The sequence below is a fragment of the Rhinopithecus bieti genome, unplaced genomic scaffold (genome assembly GCF_001698545.2).
Source record: "Rhinopithecus bieti isolate Rb0 unplaced genomic scaffold, ASM169854v2 scaffold_1853, whole genome shotgun sequence".
Classification (NCBI taxonomy): Eukaryota; Metazoa; Chordata; class Mammalia; order Primates; family Cercopithecidae; genus Rhinopithecus; species Rhinopithecus bieti.
This window is the reverse complement of record NW_016804151.1, coordinates 4,063,430-4,080,773: the sequence shown is the minus strand read 5'-3', so window position 1 is coordinate 4,080,773 and position 17,344 is coordinate 4,063,430. Positions and strand designations below refer to the sequence as shown.

Genomic DNA, 17,344 nt, shown 5'->3' with positions numbered 1-17,344 from the left:
GAATCTGTACTTTCTCTCAACAGAGAAAGAAAACCTCATTTTATTCTTTTTTTCCCTGCAAGTTAGGTCCAAATTTAGGTTTAGGTTGCAACCCAAGATAACAGGTTTAAAAACCACAAATAAATGTAAACATATGGATGAATTTTTACTGATAGTATAAGCATGAATGAATTCCAGTTCCAAAGAAATAGGCTTTGCCCTAAGAATGTCCAGGCTAAATGGACATGGTGGAAGCTGGCTGGTGTAGTGGAGGCTGGTGACATGGCAGCCATGGCGCTGGTAGGGATCACTGGGAAAATGAAATGAAGAAGAGTCTATCAGAAGCCAGGACTATTTCTAATTATATTATGCTCCAATATGGAGAAAGATAATGGGGAAAGGGGTTTGACAAAATGAGCTAAAGATAAAAAGAAGCTCCAAAGAAAAGAACGGGTGTCAGCCAATGTGTGGCTCTCAGGGTAGACACAGCAGAGGGGGTTTGGTTTTTCATTTTCAGAATCAGCCACTGAAGTGACCACATTCTGTGAGAAAGGATGTAAGCAAAAAATCTCAGGGTAAAAAAAAAAAAAAAGCATACGCTTAATTAAGTTCTCGTAAGATATACTTTTAATTATTAAAATTTCATTTAAAATTATGTATTTGTTTATATCAGTGTTAAGAATACATGATATAAAATGTGATTATGCAGGACACATTAGCAGACAGAAAACGTATTCATCATGCAATTCTGACCTAGATAGGTATATTCTGAAGTACCAGAGTATCTTGGACCATTAATTGTTTATTCTTTCTTCCTGTTCTTTTATCAAATCACCAACCTGAATTTTACATTTGGCCTCCACCAACTGCAGTTTGGTTTGTGCCAGTTCCAGTTCCATCTCTCTCAGCTGCTTCTTAAGTGAGTCTTTCTCATCGTCCGTTTCAATTCCCTGGTCCTCTCTGCTTGTGGCTGCTAGTTTCAAAGCACCCTCCTTGCTGAAAATGTCACTGCAGTGTTTGCATGCCATCATCTTACCCTAAAGTATCCAAAAGAGATAACCAACATCAAACTGTATTCCATAGGCTAAATCACTTTCTGAAACAATATATTACTTTTTTAGATGCTGTTTATTGTCATGAATGCAGGCCCATTTCTGAAGGTTATTTTTCTTGTGCTGCAATCAAAATCATTAATCAGCCCGAACCCAACTATCCAAGACGGGTGCTCCTTTTTCCTGAAGTATCTCTAGAAATACCCTAGAAATAGGAAGTATTGTAGCATCTCTTTGAAATCTGTTCTAGAAATTTTATGCTATCATTATTCTTACTAGATGCCAAGCACCACACCAAATGCTTTACTTGTAGTATCTCACTAATCCTAGAGCAACTGTATAACTAAGCACTATCATCATCCTCATTTCATAAAGAAAGAAACTCAGAGTTTAAAGAATTTGCCTATAGTAGACTGAGGACGGTCATCATGACTAACCTAAATCTACCCTTGCAACAAAGCACATGTTCTGTTGTTGAGTTTTAAGCAAAGAGGACCCCTATTGTTTAAAGTAATAAAAGTAACTCCGGCCTGGCGCAGTGGCTCATGCCTGTAATCCCAGCACTTTGAGAGGTTGAGGCGGGCGGATCACAAAGTCAGGAGATTGAGACCAGCCTGGCTAACATGGTGAAACCCCATCTCTACTAAAAATACAAAAAATTAACCAGGTGTGGTAGCATGCGCCTATAGTCCCAGCTACTCGGGAAGCTGAGGCAGGAGAATCACTTGAACCCGGGAGGTGGAGGTTGCAGTGAGCTGAGATTGCACTACTGCACTCCAGCCTGGGCGACAGAATGAGACTCCATCTAAAAAAAAAAAAAAAAAGTAACTACCACATGCCCAGATTGCCAGTTGGGCACATAGCACTGAACAACAGCAACTGTTTTCCAGACAGTAGTGCTGTTGTTTTCTTCAAGTATTTTAAAAAATAATTCAGTAGAGGTAAAAGATACTACACGCTATTTCTACTTTGATGCCCTACTGCTACAACAAGCTCCATGTGTCCATCACCATGCCCATCCTCCTCTCTTCACACACAAAAAGCAACTCTCCACCACACTTCTGTGCCACTGGGTATGTCTCCACCATTTGGGCCTGAAGACTTTGGATCATCTTTTCATTAGCTTCTCTTTCATCCTATGTCCAGCTGACCATTAATTTCTTCCTCTTGGGCTGGGTGCGGTGGCTCACGCCTCTAATACCAGAACTTTGGGAGGCCGAGGTGAGTGGATCACAAGGTTGAGATCCAGACCATCCTGGACAACATGGTGAAACCCCGGCTCTACTAAAACTACAAAAATTAGCTGGGCATGATGGTGCACACCTATAGTCCCAACTACTTGGGAGGCTGAGGCAGGAGAATGGTGTGAACCCAGGAGGCGAGAATTGCAGTGAGCCGAGATCGCGCCACTGCACTACAGCCTGGCGACAGAGCAAGACTCCGTCTCAAAAAGAAAAAAAAAAAAATTTTTCTCCTCTGACATGTCTGAGCTCTTGCCATTCCAGGCCGAATCCCTAAGGGTCACCTTCTCAGTACTCACTGGCTTCCTTCTCATCCCATCCATAATCTACTCTTCGTATTCCTGTTCATTAATATTCATTAGACATGAAAAAACAAAACTTGTCATTCTCTTACTTAAGAACCTCTGAGAATAATTAGCCCAGTATAGGCATATTGTAAATATTTGTTGTGTGTTTACTGTTGACTAAAAATGTTAAATAGCTTTTGATCTGAGTCTTAAATGATTAAAAGTTTACTGAGCTGGCTAAGTAATTTTATTAGGTTGAACCACATGAAGAAACAGATTGATCACATAAGAGGGAGGATGACATTTCAGCAAAGAGACCACCTCTATGTGCAAAGACATAGCACCTTCAGATAACTTCAAAGAATTCAAAATGGCTTAAGCAGAAAGTGATACAACAATGAGCGAGATGAGAGATCTCTGTGCCCGGGTCATAAAGGTCCTTAAATACCATGTTGCTGAATTCTGATTTTATCCTACAGAAAATGCATTCATTTACTCTACCGAGCCCAGTGCTACATGTCAAAGATAGAGCAATAAGTTTGACAGAGCTGCAGTTTGGCAGACCTGCTAAAATGTGGTGGATACTGCTGATTCTCACCCAATATCCATTTATCCTTCTTCCTAACAGACCCTGAGTTTATTTGAGCTGGCAGTGTGTCTAGATAAAAGGTGACACTCCCTAAATTCCCTCAAAGCTGCTATGTAAGCAGAAGTTTAGAGGGGAGCTTCTAAGAAGGCTGCTTAGAAAGAGCTCACCCAGGGGAATGAGGCCTTTATATCCTGCATCTCCTTTTGGACTAAAATTCTGCCCTAGAGTATGGGTGTGATGGTGGGAGCTCTAGTTGAAAGGATTGGTTTTGGGCTGGGCGTGGTAGCTCACGCCTGTAATCCCAGCACTTTGGGAGGCCGAGGTGGGTGCGACACAAGGTCAGGAGTTCAAGATCAGCTTGGCCAACATGGTGAACCATGTATTTTGTATTTTTCTACTAAAAATAAAAAAATTAGCTGAGTGTGAAGGTGCGTGCCTGTAATCCCAGCTACTCGGGAGGCTGAGGCAGGAGAATCTCTTGAACCCGGGAGGCAGAGGTTGCAGTGAGCTGAGATTGTGCCATTGTACTCCAGACTGGGTGACAGGGCAAGACTCCGTCTCAAAAAAAAAAAAAGAAAAAAAGAAACAAAAAAAAAAAAGAGAGAGAAAGGATTGGTTTCTAGGTGACTTTGAGGATAGAAGTCCACATGAAGATGTGGGTCACTAATGACTGATTAGCTTGGGTTACTAATGACACCAAGGGTATACCTTTCTAGTCCTAGGCTGCTTTTATGTAAAATAATCAACACCTTTTATGGTTAAGCCAATGCTATTCTGGGTTCCCTATATGTGGCCAATCTAATTCTGCATTGATACACAGAATGATAGTCAAATATCACTTTATATTTGGGAACACTCATTCTGATTATAGTGTAAAGGATGAACTGGGGTGTGATCATGACAAAAGAAGGTTATTATAGGAAACTGAAAAAACCAAAAGCTATTTATCATACCAAATGAGATAGGAAGAAGCACTAGAGAAAGGGGAGGTGGTATAGTCTAACGGCTAATGTTACTGACGAGTCTGACTTCCAGGCTTAAATCCTGGTTCTACTAGCTGTGTAACCTTGATCAAATGAATTACCTGTTTGTGGCTTTATCATCAATAAAAAAGAAAATATACTGTCTTTTTTATTTTTTTTAGTCTTGTACCAGGGTCTTACTGTCACCCAGGCTGGAATGCCATGGCATGCTCACAGTTCACTGCAGCTTCAGCCTCCTGGGCTCAAGCAATCCTCCCACCTCAGCCTCCTGAGGAGCTAGGACTACAGGTGCATGCCATCACATCCAGCTAATTTTTGTATTTTTTGTAGAGATGGGGTTTCACCAAGTTGCCCAGGCTGGTCTTGAACTCCTGGATTCAAGTGATCCGCCCACCTAGGCCTCCCCAAAGTGTTGGAATGACAGGCGTGAGCCTAGTTGTTCTTTATTCTGGCTAAGACAAGTTTATATTCCTCTTCTTGAATGTCATGGACTTTCATTAGGCAGTCTCACCTACTTAGCCAATATTTTCCTCTGTTCCTTAATACACATTATAACCACATCAGTCTCTGTAATGAGACACTGAAACACTCATTCCTAAAATGAGTATTAATACTCATTTATAATTAAATGATTAATGATAATCATTTATCATTAATATAATTTTTTTAAAAAGACAGTATATCTTCTTTTTTATTGATGATAAAGCCACACTCATTCCTATGTTTGGGTCTTCACTCACATCATTTCTTCTATAATGTTCTTTTTAAACACTTCTCTCTAACTAATTTCTATCCACCCTGCTTTTTTGGTCTATAGTTCTCATGATTTTGTTTTCTCTACGACGCTGATTGTCAGTGTGATCCAGCTTAGCACTTTTTTTTGTTTTTTGTTTTTTTGAGATGGAATCTCACTCTGCTGCTCAGGCTGGAGTACAGTGGCACAATCTTGGCTCACTGCAACCTCCGCCTCCTGGGTTCAAGTGATTCTCGTGCCTCAGCCTCCCTAGTAGCTGAGATTATAGGTGTGAGCCACTATGCCTGGCTAATATTTGTTATTTTTAGTAGAGACAGGGTTTCACCATGATGGCTAGGCTGGTCTTGAACTCCTGACCTCAGGTGATCTGCCCATCTCAGCTTCCCAAAGTGCTGGGATTACCGGTGTGAGCCACTGCACCTGGCCCAGCTGAGCTCCCTTGAACTGCTTCCTAAGTTCTTAATTTGCATGTGTAACTTGTCCTACAGGAAAATTTTAAGCTCCTTTTCATGTGTAATTTCTATAACAAAATGGTAGTCTAATAGCTATGCACATAGTATATGCTCAATAAAACCTTCAGTGAGTAATCAATATAAATTCTCATTTTGTTATTTCCATAAAGATTTCAGTTCAACATTGAGAACACATGGGCACAGACGAGGGGAGCAACACTCACCAGCGCCTGTTGTTGGGGATGAGGACTGAAGGGAGGGAACTTAGAGGACGGGTTAACAGGCACAGCAAACCACCATGGCACACGTATACCTATGTAACAAACCTGCACCTTCTGCACGTGTATCCCCCTTTGCTTTTTTTTTTTTTAAGAAGAAATAAAGAAAAAAAAATCACTTCAGGCTAGTTAACCCCTTTACACCACGACACTTCATCAACTGAATCTTGGTCAGTATGCCTATAATGTACAAAGAGTGATAAGTGCTAACTAGAAAGAAGTGCAAAGGTAGACCAGAAAGGGAAGATACAAACATGAAATTTTATCTCATCAGAGAGGGAGACCACCAAACCCTATACTCACTAAATCTCTGATTGATATTTTGTAACATGAGTAAGAAGAAAATACTTTTGGAATACAAGGTTTTGTATGTCAGGTACTAATCTAAGCACTTTATATACACCATATACTTTATAGTCATTATCTTATTTAACATTCAGAATGATTTTATGAGGCAGGTAATGTTATCTCCATTTTATAGAACACAAAATGAAGCTTAGAAAGGTTAAATCACTTTTCAAGATTGTTAAATTATATGCTAAATTACTTAATACACATTTATTTACTAGTATGAAACCTGAACATATTCAAATAAGATGATGTCAGGTTTCTGTAACACTGGTCCCAAAAGTTGACTGTGACAACACTGCCTCTTAAGAATACCAATTCATTGGTTTACTGTTGTTTCTATGGAATAAGCAATCCGTTTTTTTCAAATAGAGCAGCAACATAATGCATTTTACCACCAGGGGGCAGCAAGTAAACAAATGCCACAGGTTTTCTTAAAAAATAAACCTCTAAAACTTAGTGCAAGAATCAGTTACCCAACACATGTTTTTCCAGCTAAGTTCTACATTGCCCATGGTGTTTACTTATAAAGAGAGTGACGGGATGATCCTACTGAGTCCCATACTGAAGCCACATCAATGCAGGCTCAGTCAGATGTGGGCTGCTGAGGGTTCTCAGGTTCACACCACCAAAGAAATCTGCATGGCTCATCTCAAGCTCTGGGGCTTCTTGTGACAATGTCAAATTCCACCTCCTTTCATGTTAGCTGCCTCTGACAGTCCACATGATTTATAGCAGCATCATAACCTTTCAGCTGGCAGGGAAGACAATCACACCCAGTCAGAAGAGAGGTACCCTAGTCTCCGTAATTCCTATTAATAAATCCTTTAATACAAAATGGTGGTGTTGGGGATTCTTTCGGGTACTTACAAGCCTGTGGGACTTTGAAATAAATGTTATCACAGGACGATTTCAATCCTTACCTTTACCACTTCCAGCTCCTCCTTGCTGGCTGCTTGCTGTTTCTCCAGCCTGGTACTCAACTGTGAACAGATCTAAGGATGAGAAAAGAGTCTTTTACTAGAAAACAGAACTCTTGCAGCATGTACACATAACTACTTATCAATTCATATGTTACTCTAGCACATCTGATCCTAAAAGGAATTTTGCAAATGAATAGCACTATAAATGCCAGTCATTTTGGAAATGAGCAGCAGAAAGCTGGAACGTTCCATATGTAAAGCATATTCTACCTTAATTAGTAGAAACATACAGTGGGTAGATTTGGTTTCTTTCTGTCACTAGCCTTCTGTGACTGGTTCAAGTGAATTCCTGGCTTCACTTTTGGAATTAACCTATAGAATCTTTGCTGAGTATTCACTTTCTACAAGTTAGTATGCTGAGAAAATCTTGATGAATTCTAGACAGAAATGTCTCCTGTCTACTGTCACAGAAAGAACCCGTTTTCAATCACAAAAGTTTCCTTAAGAAGTGGCAGAGTGATGTCCTCACTCATAAGTGGGAGTTGAACAATGAGAACACATAGACATAGGGAGGGGAACATCGCACACCGGGGCCTGGTGGAGGGGTAGGGGACTAGGGGAGGCATAACATTAGGAAAAATACCTTAATACAGACTAAAACTCTTATTAAGTAGGTTTGGCAACACAGCATAGAAATTAAAAGCTTAGCTGCTGGAGTGAAATGTGAGTTTAAGGCAAACGCCATTTCTTTATAGCTTTGTGAGCTTGGGCAAAGTCATTAATCTTTCCAAGACTCAGTTTTCTCATGATTAAAAAGTGCTGTGCTATAGCAGTCAAGTGGAAAAAAAGTACGCAAAGGGGTTAGCATAGCACCTGGCCAATAGTAAGCGTATATTAAATAAAATCTACTATTATTATTTTCGATTCTGAAATAAGGTGCTAACAAGTATTAGAAATGGTAGAAAAAAAAACGAAATGGTAGAAATAGGCGCTTTTAAAGGAAAAAATCTAGATAAATAAGTATTGGATGTTCAAATCCATTGCCTGAAATAAGAATCTTTTATTTTAGAAAAGTGGATGAAAGGTGGGAGGATAGCTTGAGCCCAGGAGGTCAAGGCTGCAGTGAGCTGTGTTCAGGCCACTGCATCACTGCATTCCAGCCTGGGTGACAGAGCAAGACCTTGTCTCACAAAAAACAAAACAAAACAAAACAAAACAAAAAAACACGATGGAAAAACAGGGCATGTGAAATTTTAAAGTACAATTTTGGCTAAAAACATATATGGTTTACCTCTATTATCAAAACATACATTAAAAAAAAAATCCCAATTTACTCAAAAATAGCTCTGGAGATGAGGGCTTGCTTGCTGAGTTTAGTTTGTTGAGTTTCATTCCAATTCTCCAGATCCAAGCCTGAGGAACCATTAGTAGGACTGTACTGACTGATGTTAAAAAGAAGAGATTACCCTGGTAGATTCTGCAAACCTTAAACCCTTTTAAATAAACCAAAACATTATGCACAGAGCCAGTAATAGCTATATTCCAACTATAGAATGCATTTAGATTGTGTCTTATATACTAATTATCTTCAAACAGATGGGTCTGTTGCCTTTTGCATTATTTCAAGGGCTTGCCAGATAATATTCAAGAATAGTCCCCAGGATTACTTTTGGAGAGGGTTGCATTTGGTGGCCATCCATGGCATAATCTAGCAATGAAAAACATGCAGCATTTGTAGTGATGGGAAATTCCACAACACATGGTCTTTAATGTTCCTTATATTGGTCAGTGTCTACCACCTCTTCTCCTAGATGCCCCACATTCAACATCTCAGATCACCTTCAAGGTTTTCTCTTGTCTAGCAAAACAAAAACAAAAACAAAACAAAACAAAAAAAAAACACTGTCTTTTGTGATTTCAGGGACCTGGTTTTTCTTACTTGGACTCTGGTATTTGTGGTCTCTCCCCTTGGTTCCACATTTCTTACTGGGACAGATTAGTGCCAATAATACGTCTTTGATTATGCCACTTTACTGCTCAAAAATGTCCTACCACAAACAAAATAAAATCCAAGGTCCCACGCCTAGCCCCAGATCTTTCCTTGATCTGGACCCTAACGTCCCTTTGCTTCTCTTTTGTACTGGAATCTCTTACCAAATGAATTATTTTTCTCTTCACTAATCTACTTCCATGCCTTTGCACATCCTGTTCCCTCTTTTCTACCATTTCCATCCTCTTCTTTGTCTTCTTTATCTCTACAGATCCAAGTCTCACCTAGCCTTTGAAGCGCAGCTCAAAAGGATTCATTTCCCACACGTCATAAGTTTCCTTTCCTCTTATTTCTACATAGGTATTATCTCCACATTATATGATAAGCTTCTAGAGAGGAAAAGTTGAATTCATTCATCTTTTTGTCTGTCAAAGTATTAAGCCTCACAGAGAGCAGGCATTAAATAAACATATGTTGATCATCACAGAAGAGTAAAATAGCTCTAAAGTTTTATTTCTCAGTCTTCCGCGAATATGCAGATTCCTTATGGAAAGATGTTCATAATGTATTAAGTGAACTAAAGCTAGTTACAAAAAAATAGGATAAACAATACAATTCATCCTGTTTATATATATTATAAATTTATTTATAAAGCATTTGTATAGCAACAATGCATATTCAATATATTACAATGATTATCTCTAGCTAGAAAGATTGAGGGAGATTTGTTTTCTTTGTGCTTCTCTGCACTATTCTAATTTTCCACAAGAACACAAATTTAATTTATAAGCAAAAAACCACATTTAAAAAAAAAAGTATCAGACTTTCGAGTCCTATGTGAAGTAGAAGACCCCAGGGAAATCCTTAGATGAGAAGATGGCATATGGTACTTTAATTAATTCTAGAAACCTGGAATTTGAACAGATCACTCAGAGTCTCAGCAATGAGAGGAGTCCTTGCCATGTCCAGCCAACAGGAAGGACAGGAAGGTACCAGCAGATACCAGGAAAGGGGGCTTTCTGACACCATTCTGGTGATGGGGCCAGAAACATCCTCAAGAAGATGAGCCCTTTGTTAAAAGCATTTTAAGGTTCACAATAGAAACCTTCCTGCTAGCACTGGCCTGCAGAGGGGAAGGCCACATAGCCATGTGGGAAAAAGAGTGCCCACTACATTCTGTACTGTGGTAGCAAAGGATACACTGATCCCCCTGCTACTGCCATTTAATACAATAACTAAACTTTGCAAAGAGGCAGATGTTCCGAGTGTCATCTACTGGAAATTAGCATCTGAGTAAGGCAGAAACAGGATCTCAGTAGTCATCAAAAGGTTTTCCATTCCTCTAAATCTACCCAACATTGTAAACAACCAATAGATTGTTTTGGTCAGTGAGACCTTCCAAGTTATCAGTTATAACTAATAAGCTATAAGTAGTAAGTATGTCCAACCACTGCTTCAAAGGAGAGAGTGAGTCACTAAATTTAATAAATCTGGGAAACTATTCTGGAAACTTTAAAACAAAATATTTCTTCCCCAAAGAAAACAACAATATTTATTTATTTATTTATTTATTTATTTATTTATTTATTTATTTTAGAGATAGGGTCTTGTTCTGTTGCCCAGGCTGTAGCGCAGTGGTGCAGTCATAGTTCACTGCACCCTCAAACTCCTAGGTACAAGTGATCCTCCTGCCTCAGCCTCCCAGGTAGCTGGGACTATGGGCACACGCCACTATGCCTGGCTAATTAAAAAATTTTTTTCTTTGTAGAGATGGGATCCTGCTATGCTGCTCAGGCTAGTTTCAAACTCCTGGCCTCAAGCAAAAAAAAAAAAAAAATTACTTTTATAGCAGCAAACTATAACTAGCTCTACGTGCCACAGAGGTACATTACCTGTTTATACTCAGCAATGATAGCTGTAGTCTTCTTTATTTCATATTCTGCCTTCTCTAGCTGTTTTCTGAAGACTTCTTTTAGCTAGAAAGAACAGAATGAGAAATATCAGGATTCAGCCAAAATCTTAATAAATTTAAACATCTATATTCAAGTCTGTCTGATTCATAGTAACAATGGTAACAATGTTAACTATGTAAATTAGCTTCAAGCTGCATCTTAATAATCTGAAAAAGTCAATCATCTCCAGAGATGCAGAAACCTTACTTTCTTTTCTGTAAAATATGAGACATATGAGCAACACCATTATAAAATTGCTTATGCTACTTCTAAACATATTGCCAAATAAGTGTCCATTCTGAAGCTATCTTTATCCTTATAAGAGTCTAAAACAAAACATCAAGGCAATACTGCATGCTAAATTTGTTACTCTTGACGTTATAAATTACTGAAAAAAATCATTGTAGGCCTCCTTATTTAGAGTCTACCTTTACTGCCGTTACCTCTCTGGAGACAGAAACAAGAGGCTTTGGGGACTAGAGTTAGAAAAGACAGAAGAAGATAAGAGCTTTTAAGAAGGACAGGAGATTCAGGGACTAAAGAAACTGACTTTAGAAGGAGCTAAAGTGACACATAATGAAAGGTACTTGTTACAGTCACTGAAATGTTAAATTATGAATGTTATAGTTATAACCACAGTTATTTTTGTGGCCCAGAAGCTCTAGAATTCTAGGCATAGAGGAAAATGAAGGTGATGGAAAAGCTCAGGTGCTACCAGATACAAAGGAAAGAATTAAATTCTGCAAGTTGTTGAACAAACAACTAATGAAACAAACAAAAAACAACTCTGCTTAAACTTTAAGTGCATAAATCAGAATAAAGAGATGCACTCTGCAGTACAGCATCGAAAATTATTTATGGCGTATACTCTCTAATTGCTAGTTCATAAATTATTGCAATTTATGACTGCACTCCTCATTAGACTTCTGAATTTCTTCATATCTGTTAGATTCTAAAATTCTAAAAGCAATTGGTAAGTTACACTGATCTAAACTCCGTTGTTTATATTGATCTTTATTCTCTATCTGACCCAATTTAAGGACATAAACAATAACCTTCTTGCCTCCCACAATAAGGCCCCATTGATGTTAGGAGAGACTTGGCTGGCTGAGAGTCTCTGAGCAAGGGTCACTAAATTTATCTAAGCCATCGTTTCCTCCTCTGAAAATGAGAATAATCCCTATTTTACAAGGGTACCATAATGATTAAAACAGTTACACACACACAGACAGACACACACACATACAGACACACACATGGAGGGGAGGGAGTGTGCAAAGCATCTTGCATTGTTCTTGCCACATACTAGGTGAGTATTCAAATGTCACATTCCTTCCCATTTTAGGTATCAATTGCCTACAGGCTAGTATATGTCTATGGAACCATGGAGCAGGTAGAACCTAGGTTAAGTTCATTTGCCAAGAGCTTTACTCCTCATCTAGAGTAGCTTAAGTGGTCCAAAGATGGCAGGAAGTAAAGAAAAAACAAAACCCATTAAAGAATCTAAATAATCTAAAACTGGGTAATCAGCCCCTGAAAATTTTTGAGTAGGTAAAAAATATATATCTTGGACCGTTGTAAATGCCAAAGACTCACTAAATCAGATTCCAAGGAAAAAGAAACCATGGAACACTTTTATAAAGTCTGGAAGGTGCTAAATGACACATTCCTCCACATGTAACTTTAGTGGAACTTTTTTTCTGGTTGCTTGGATGTAGATCTTTGAAATGTTTTATGCTGTGCTTTAAATTTAGTATTACTGATGTCTCAGAATGAAACTCATTAAAATAAGCTAATCACGATTTGAGATGCTTCCTTACTTTATAAGTTAGCTACATTAGTAAAATTCAAACACACTCTTGGCAGAAGACTTCAATTGTTTGTGATGAAACTGACTCATAATCTAATCTGTGTCAGGTCCCTGGCTGGGACTGACAGGGGTAGAAAACATTGATGAAGCGGCATGTTCTTCCTTGGGGAAGCGGAAAGCTCCAGTTCCTTGGGCCGATAGGCCTCTCTGCCCCTGTGCTACACTGCTTTGCACTGGTGGCATTTTCTGGCTAATTAGCCTTACAGCTCCCATGAAGAGTGTAGGGTGCTAACTTCAAGGCTGCTTCTCAAAACGTTTCTTTATATTCCCCCAGGAAATAGGTTTGAAAGCTTTGCCAGGAATACTGATGCTCCTTAAGGTGTGAATCAGGAAAATGAAGTGTGACTGATCGAGGCAGGGGCTGTGTGGCAACTCCCAGCAGAGGTCTCTGTAGGCTTTCGGTTTAACAATGCTCATAAACTACTTCAGAGAAGTCTTTGTCTTGGAGATACAACACAAAATTTGCAGATTTGTCAAAGCTCTTGGATCATAATTCCACGTTACTAAACTTAGAGAAAACTCAACACTCTTGCTAAATATCTCAGTAAAGGCAAATTCCTAAAAGCTGTTCAAGGGTGGAAATACTGCCTCCTCTTTTAACACCTTTCAAAAAAAAAAAAGATGTCAGAAATGTTGAACAAAAATGTTGAGTAAGTACACTCAATTACTTACATTACTGCTTTAACATCACCTTTGATTTAGAAGAAATTTAATTTTCCTGATTTTTTTATAGTATTAATCAATTCCCTACCAACATACCTTTGCAAAGAAAAGCCTACATATTCCTTTTACCTGGGCAGTCTCTTCCTCTTGCTTCCTCTTTTCCTCTTCAGTCTCCACCAGCCTCTGTTTGGTCAAGAGGAGTTCCTTATTCAACACATCTGCCTTGTCTTCTGCCTGCAAATCATGGTACATCACAGTCATACATAGGGCAAAGAAAGTTGTGGAAATTTTCTCCAAACCCAATCTTCAGTTGCTGTTCCAAAATTATTGCAAGTCATTCTTTTCCCTCCTAGCTCAACCAAGGGATGACTGCTTTCACTGAATACCAACTATGTGCCAACTAGTTGGCGCACATTATTTCTAATCCACACACCAACAATAATTTTACAGATAATGACAGTGAGGTTTGGAAAGATCCAACAAACTGTCTGGGGTCACACATTTAATAGAGTCATGATCTGAATTCAGATTTGAATAACATCAAAGTCCATCCTCTTTCTAAATGCTTCTTACAGCGTTTTAGATGTTACAACAGCACTCACTCTGTGCAGATGGATCTGATGAAGGGGTAGAGCCTCACACAGAAACCTTCAACTGGTGGAGAATAAGGGTTGACTCAGAGAGGAGGAACAGACAGGCTGGTCTGAGGACAACAATTAGGTGATAAATTCAAGGACTAGTTGAGGTAAACCTGCCCACATGGCCACTCACACAGGGCAGTGAGTCTAGTAGGGAGAACTTAAGACCAAAAATCCATAATAGAGAGAGCCATGAAGAAAATGGAAATATGGACCAGGAATCCAGGAAGAAAAGATCGTATTTCTAGAATGATGATGTCTATTTAACATGCCGGGCTCTCACCTTTTAGGCCACGACTTCAAGTTCACATGGCAATGAAGCATGCCCTCAGTCCTGGCTCACTCACACCCATCTAAGTTAGCTCCCCTATCTAAATCTCTCATATTTCCCTTGATAGGACTGTAATGACAACTTACACATGGGATTTATTTGTCTTGCTCACTAGGCGTTAAGCTCCAGGAGGCAAGAACCGTATCTCTTTTGCTCATCACTCTATCCCAAGCACCAAGCCCAATGCCAAGTACAGAATAGGTGCTCCCTAAGTACTTGTTGAATGAAGAGGTGTGGCTAAATCATTGCAGATGTAGACTGCATGTGGTGGAGATGGCAGAAGCACAGGATGAGTTCAGCAGAGAGAACCCAGACACAGAGGAGAGGCAATTATGTGAAGAAGCTATCCCTGGCTGACAGCAGCAAAATGTTATCCAAGTAATGGTGAAAACTGGCTGGGTGGCCTTCTGTCTGTCTTCTGCCATATCTCCCATATGTCCAGATGGGCCAGGCCAGCCCAGTCTGCTGAGGACTGGCCAAGCGGCCTTCTGTCTGTTTTCTGCCATATCTCCTACACGTCCAGATGGCCAGGCCAGCACAGTCTGCTGGTGACTGTAGAGAAACTGCATTCCAGCTGCTTTGCTTGCCCTGTCTTCTGGCTCCTGATGGCTCATAGCCCAGTGGTTAGAGCTCTGTTTGCAGATAATTTGAAACCGTTGGGTAGTTAAGGCGAAAAAGTCCCTTAAAAGTCTTTAAGACACTAAAAATTGCTCTGATGCATTAGATTTTAGGGGGGAAAATCTAACAGCAAATTAACATACTAAAATGAGAGGTAGACCTCGAGAATGCAGTAAGAACACTGCAAGTTAAGTTTTCAGTTAAGCTGTAAGACACCTGATGTACATCATGGAAGCATCTGGCATAAAGTATGGCATTTTAAAAGAGAACAAAAAGAGAAAAATAAATAAACCATGGAAGCACAAAACTTCCATTTTAGAGCCCCAAGCCAGATGACTGACTGAGGTTACTCACAAAGCAGGGAGACCCTCCCCAAAGTCTCTGACAGATGGGCACAGAGTGGCACTTTAAGAGCAGCTGTACTGCTCATTTCAGTGTTCTTAAAAACTGAACCAACTCTCTCCCTGTAACTGCAGCCCACTGATTCAGGTTCTACCCCAGAATGTTTGAGCCCTGCTAATAAAGAAGACTACAACTAAGCCTTCCTCTTAACAGGACGCACAGCAATTTCTACTTTGTGAAGAGACTGAGCCTTTCATAATGTTCATCATGATACTAAAACAAATGCTTTTTTTTTTTTTTTTTTTTTCAGTTTGGTCTCTTGGAGAGCCATCTAAAATTTTAACATTTTGCAAAAATGTTATAAAGTAAACGCTGGCCAGGCGTGGTGGCTCACGCCTATAATCCAGCACTGTGGGAGGCCGAGACGGGTGGGTCACCTGAAGCCAGGAGTTCGGGATCAGCCTGGCCAACATGGTGAAACCCCGTCTCTATTAAAAATACAAAAATCAGCCAGGCATGGTTGTGGGCACCTGTAATTCCAGCTACTCGGGAGACAGAGGCAGGATAATTGCCTGAAACCAGGAGGTGGAGGTTGCAGTGAGCCAAGATCGTGCTTATTGCACTCCAGCCTGGGCTACAGAGGTAGACTCTGTCTCAAAAAAAAAAAAAAAAAGAAAAAAAAAGAAAGAAAGAAGGAGATAGAAAAGGGGGAAAAGCACTTCCCTGAGGAATTTTTTTCAAAAACACCTAAATGTTTATGCTAAGAAGACTTATTATTTTCATTTGCACATTTTCTGCCAGTCTTCATTAGGTCAAGATTAAGGCAACTTCACTTATTTCTACTGTTACCACATACAATATCTAGAGCAAAAGGCAAATAAACCCCAATGAGGAGGAAACTGCAATAGAGACTCGGTTTTACCGGGTTCCCCAGGCTGGTCTCGAACTCCTAAGCTCAGGCAATTCACCTACCTCGGCTTCCCAAAGTGCTGGGATTACAGGCATGAGCCACCGCGCCCGACAGCCTTCACCATAATTTGACAAGATTGAGAGAGACATTGTCATTATCAAGTCTAAACACTTACCAACATCTTATAATGTCTCATTGATATTGAAAGTTCTAATTGCAATCAAGGCTTCTGCTACACATATATGAGAGAAACAAGCATTGCAATGTGTGATTTAATCATGAATCAACCAATAACCTCAGCAAAGACTCAGCCCTAATATCAGGTCCTATAGGGAAGAGTCCAGTTTTCCAGGAAGCTTAATCGACAGTTTCTCCTATTATGTTAAACAGAAAAGTAGGAGCAATTGTTCTGTTCATCAAATTATGGCCAGATCTGAAATAACCTGAGTATCCCTCTAACAGTGGTCTTTTGAATCTTTGTACAGTCAACTACTATACCTCACTTAAGTAGGAATTAGCTTTAATGTTAATGAATGAAATGCTAAACACATGGATACTCAAATTCTACCTTTGAGCCCAAATGATAAAGCCTTTCAAATTCTACCTTTGAGCCCAAATTATAAAGTCTTTACCATAATTTTTTTTTTTTTTTTTTTTTTTTGAGACGGAGTCTCACTCTGTCGCCGGGGCTGGAGTGCAGTGGCCGGATCTCAGCCCACTGCAAGCTCCACTTCCCAGGTTTACGCCATTCTCCTGCCTCAGCCTCCTGAGTAGCTGGGACTACAGGCGCCCGCCACCTCGCCCGGCTAGTTTTTTGTATTTTTTAGTAGAGACGGGGTTTCACAGTGTTAGCCAGGATGGTCTCAATCTCCTGACCTCGTGATCCGCCCGTCTCGGCCTCCCAAAGTGCTGGGATTACAGGCTTGAGCCACCGCACCCGGCCTAATTTTTTTTTTTTTTTTTAGACACAGTCTCGGTCTGTCACCCAGGCTGGAGTGCAATGGTGTGATCTCAGCTCACTACAACCTCCACTTCCCAGGTTCAAGAGATTCTCCTGTCTCAGCCTCCCCAGTAGCTGGGATTACGGGTGTGTGCCGCCATGCCTGGCTAATTTCTTGTATTATTTTTTTGAGATAGAGTCTCG

The 17,344-nt window shown here is 39.9% G+C and overlaps 1 protein-coding gene across 5 annotated transcripts in view; it reads right to left on the bottom strand.

Annotated features, from left to right (window-relative positions):
- The window catches only part of RABGAP1L (RAB GTPase activating protein 1 like), an 808,808-nt gene that overhangs the window by 5,670 nt on the left and 785,794 nt on the right, over positions 1-17,344 (bottom strand). For all 5 annotated transcript variants that reach the window (XM_017866951.1, XM_017866953.1, XM_017866956.1 and 2 more), the window contains 4 exons: positions 13,491-13,595; positions 10,769-10,852; positions 6,887-6,958; positions 819-1,016 (listed from right to left, as the gene is read on the bottom strand). In XM_017866951.1, the coding sequence (XP_017722440.1) occupies positions 819-1,016; positions 6,887-6,958; positions 10,769-10,852; positions 13,491-13,595 (459 nt within the window). The remainder of the gene's footprint in view (positions 1-818; positions 1,017-6,886; positions 6,959-10,768; positions 10,853-13,490; positions 13,596-17,344) is intronic.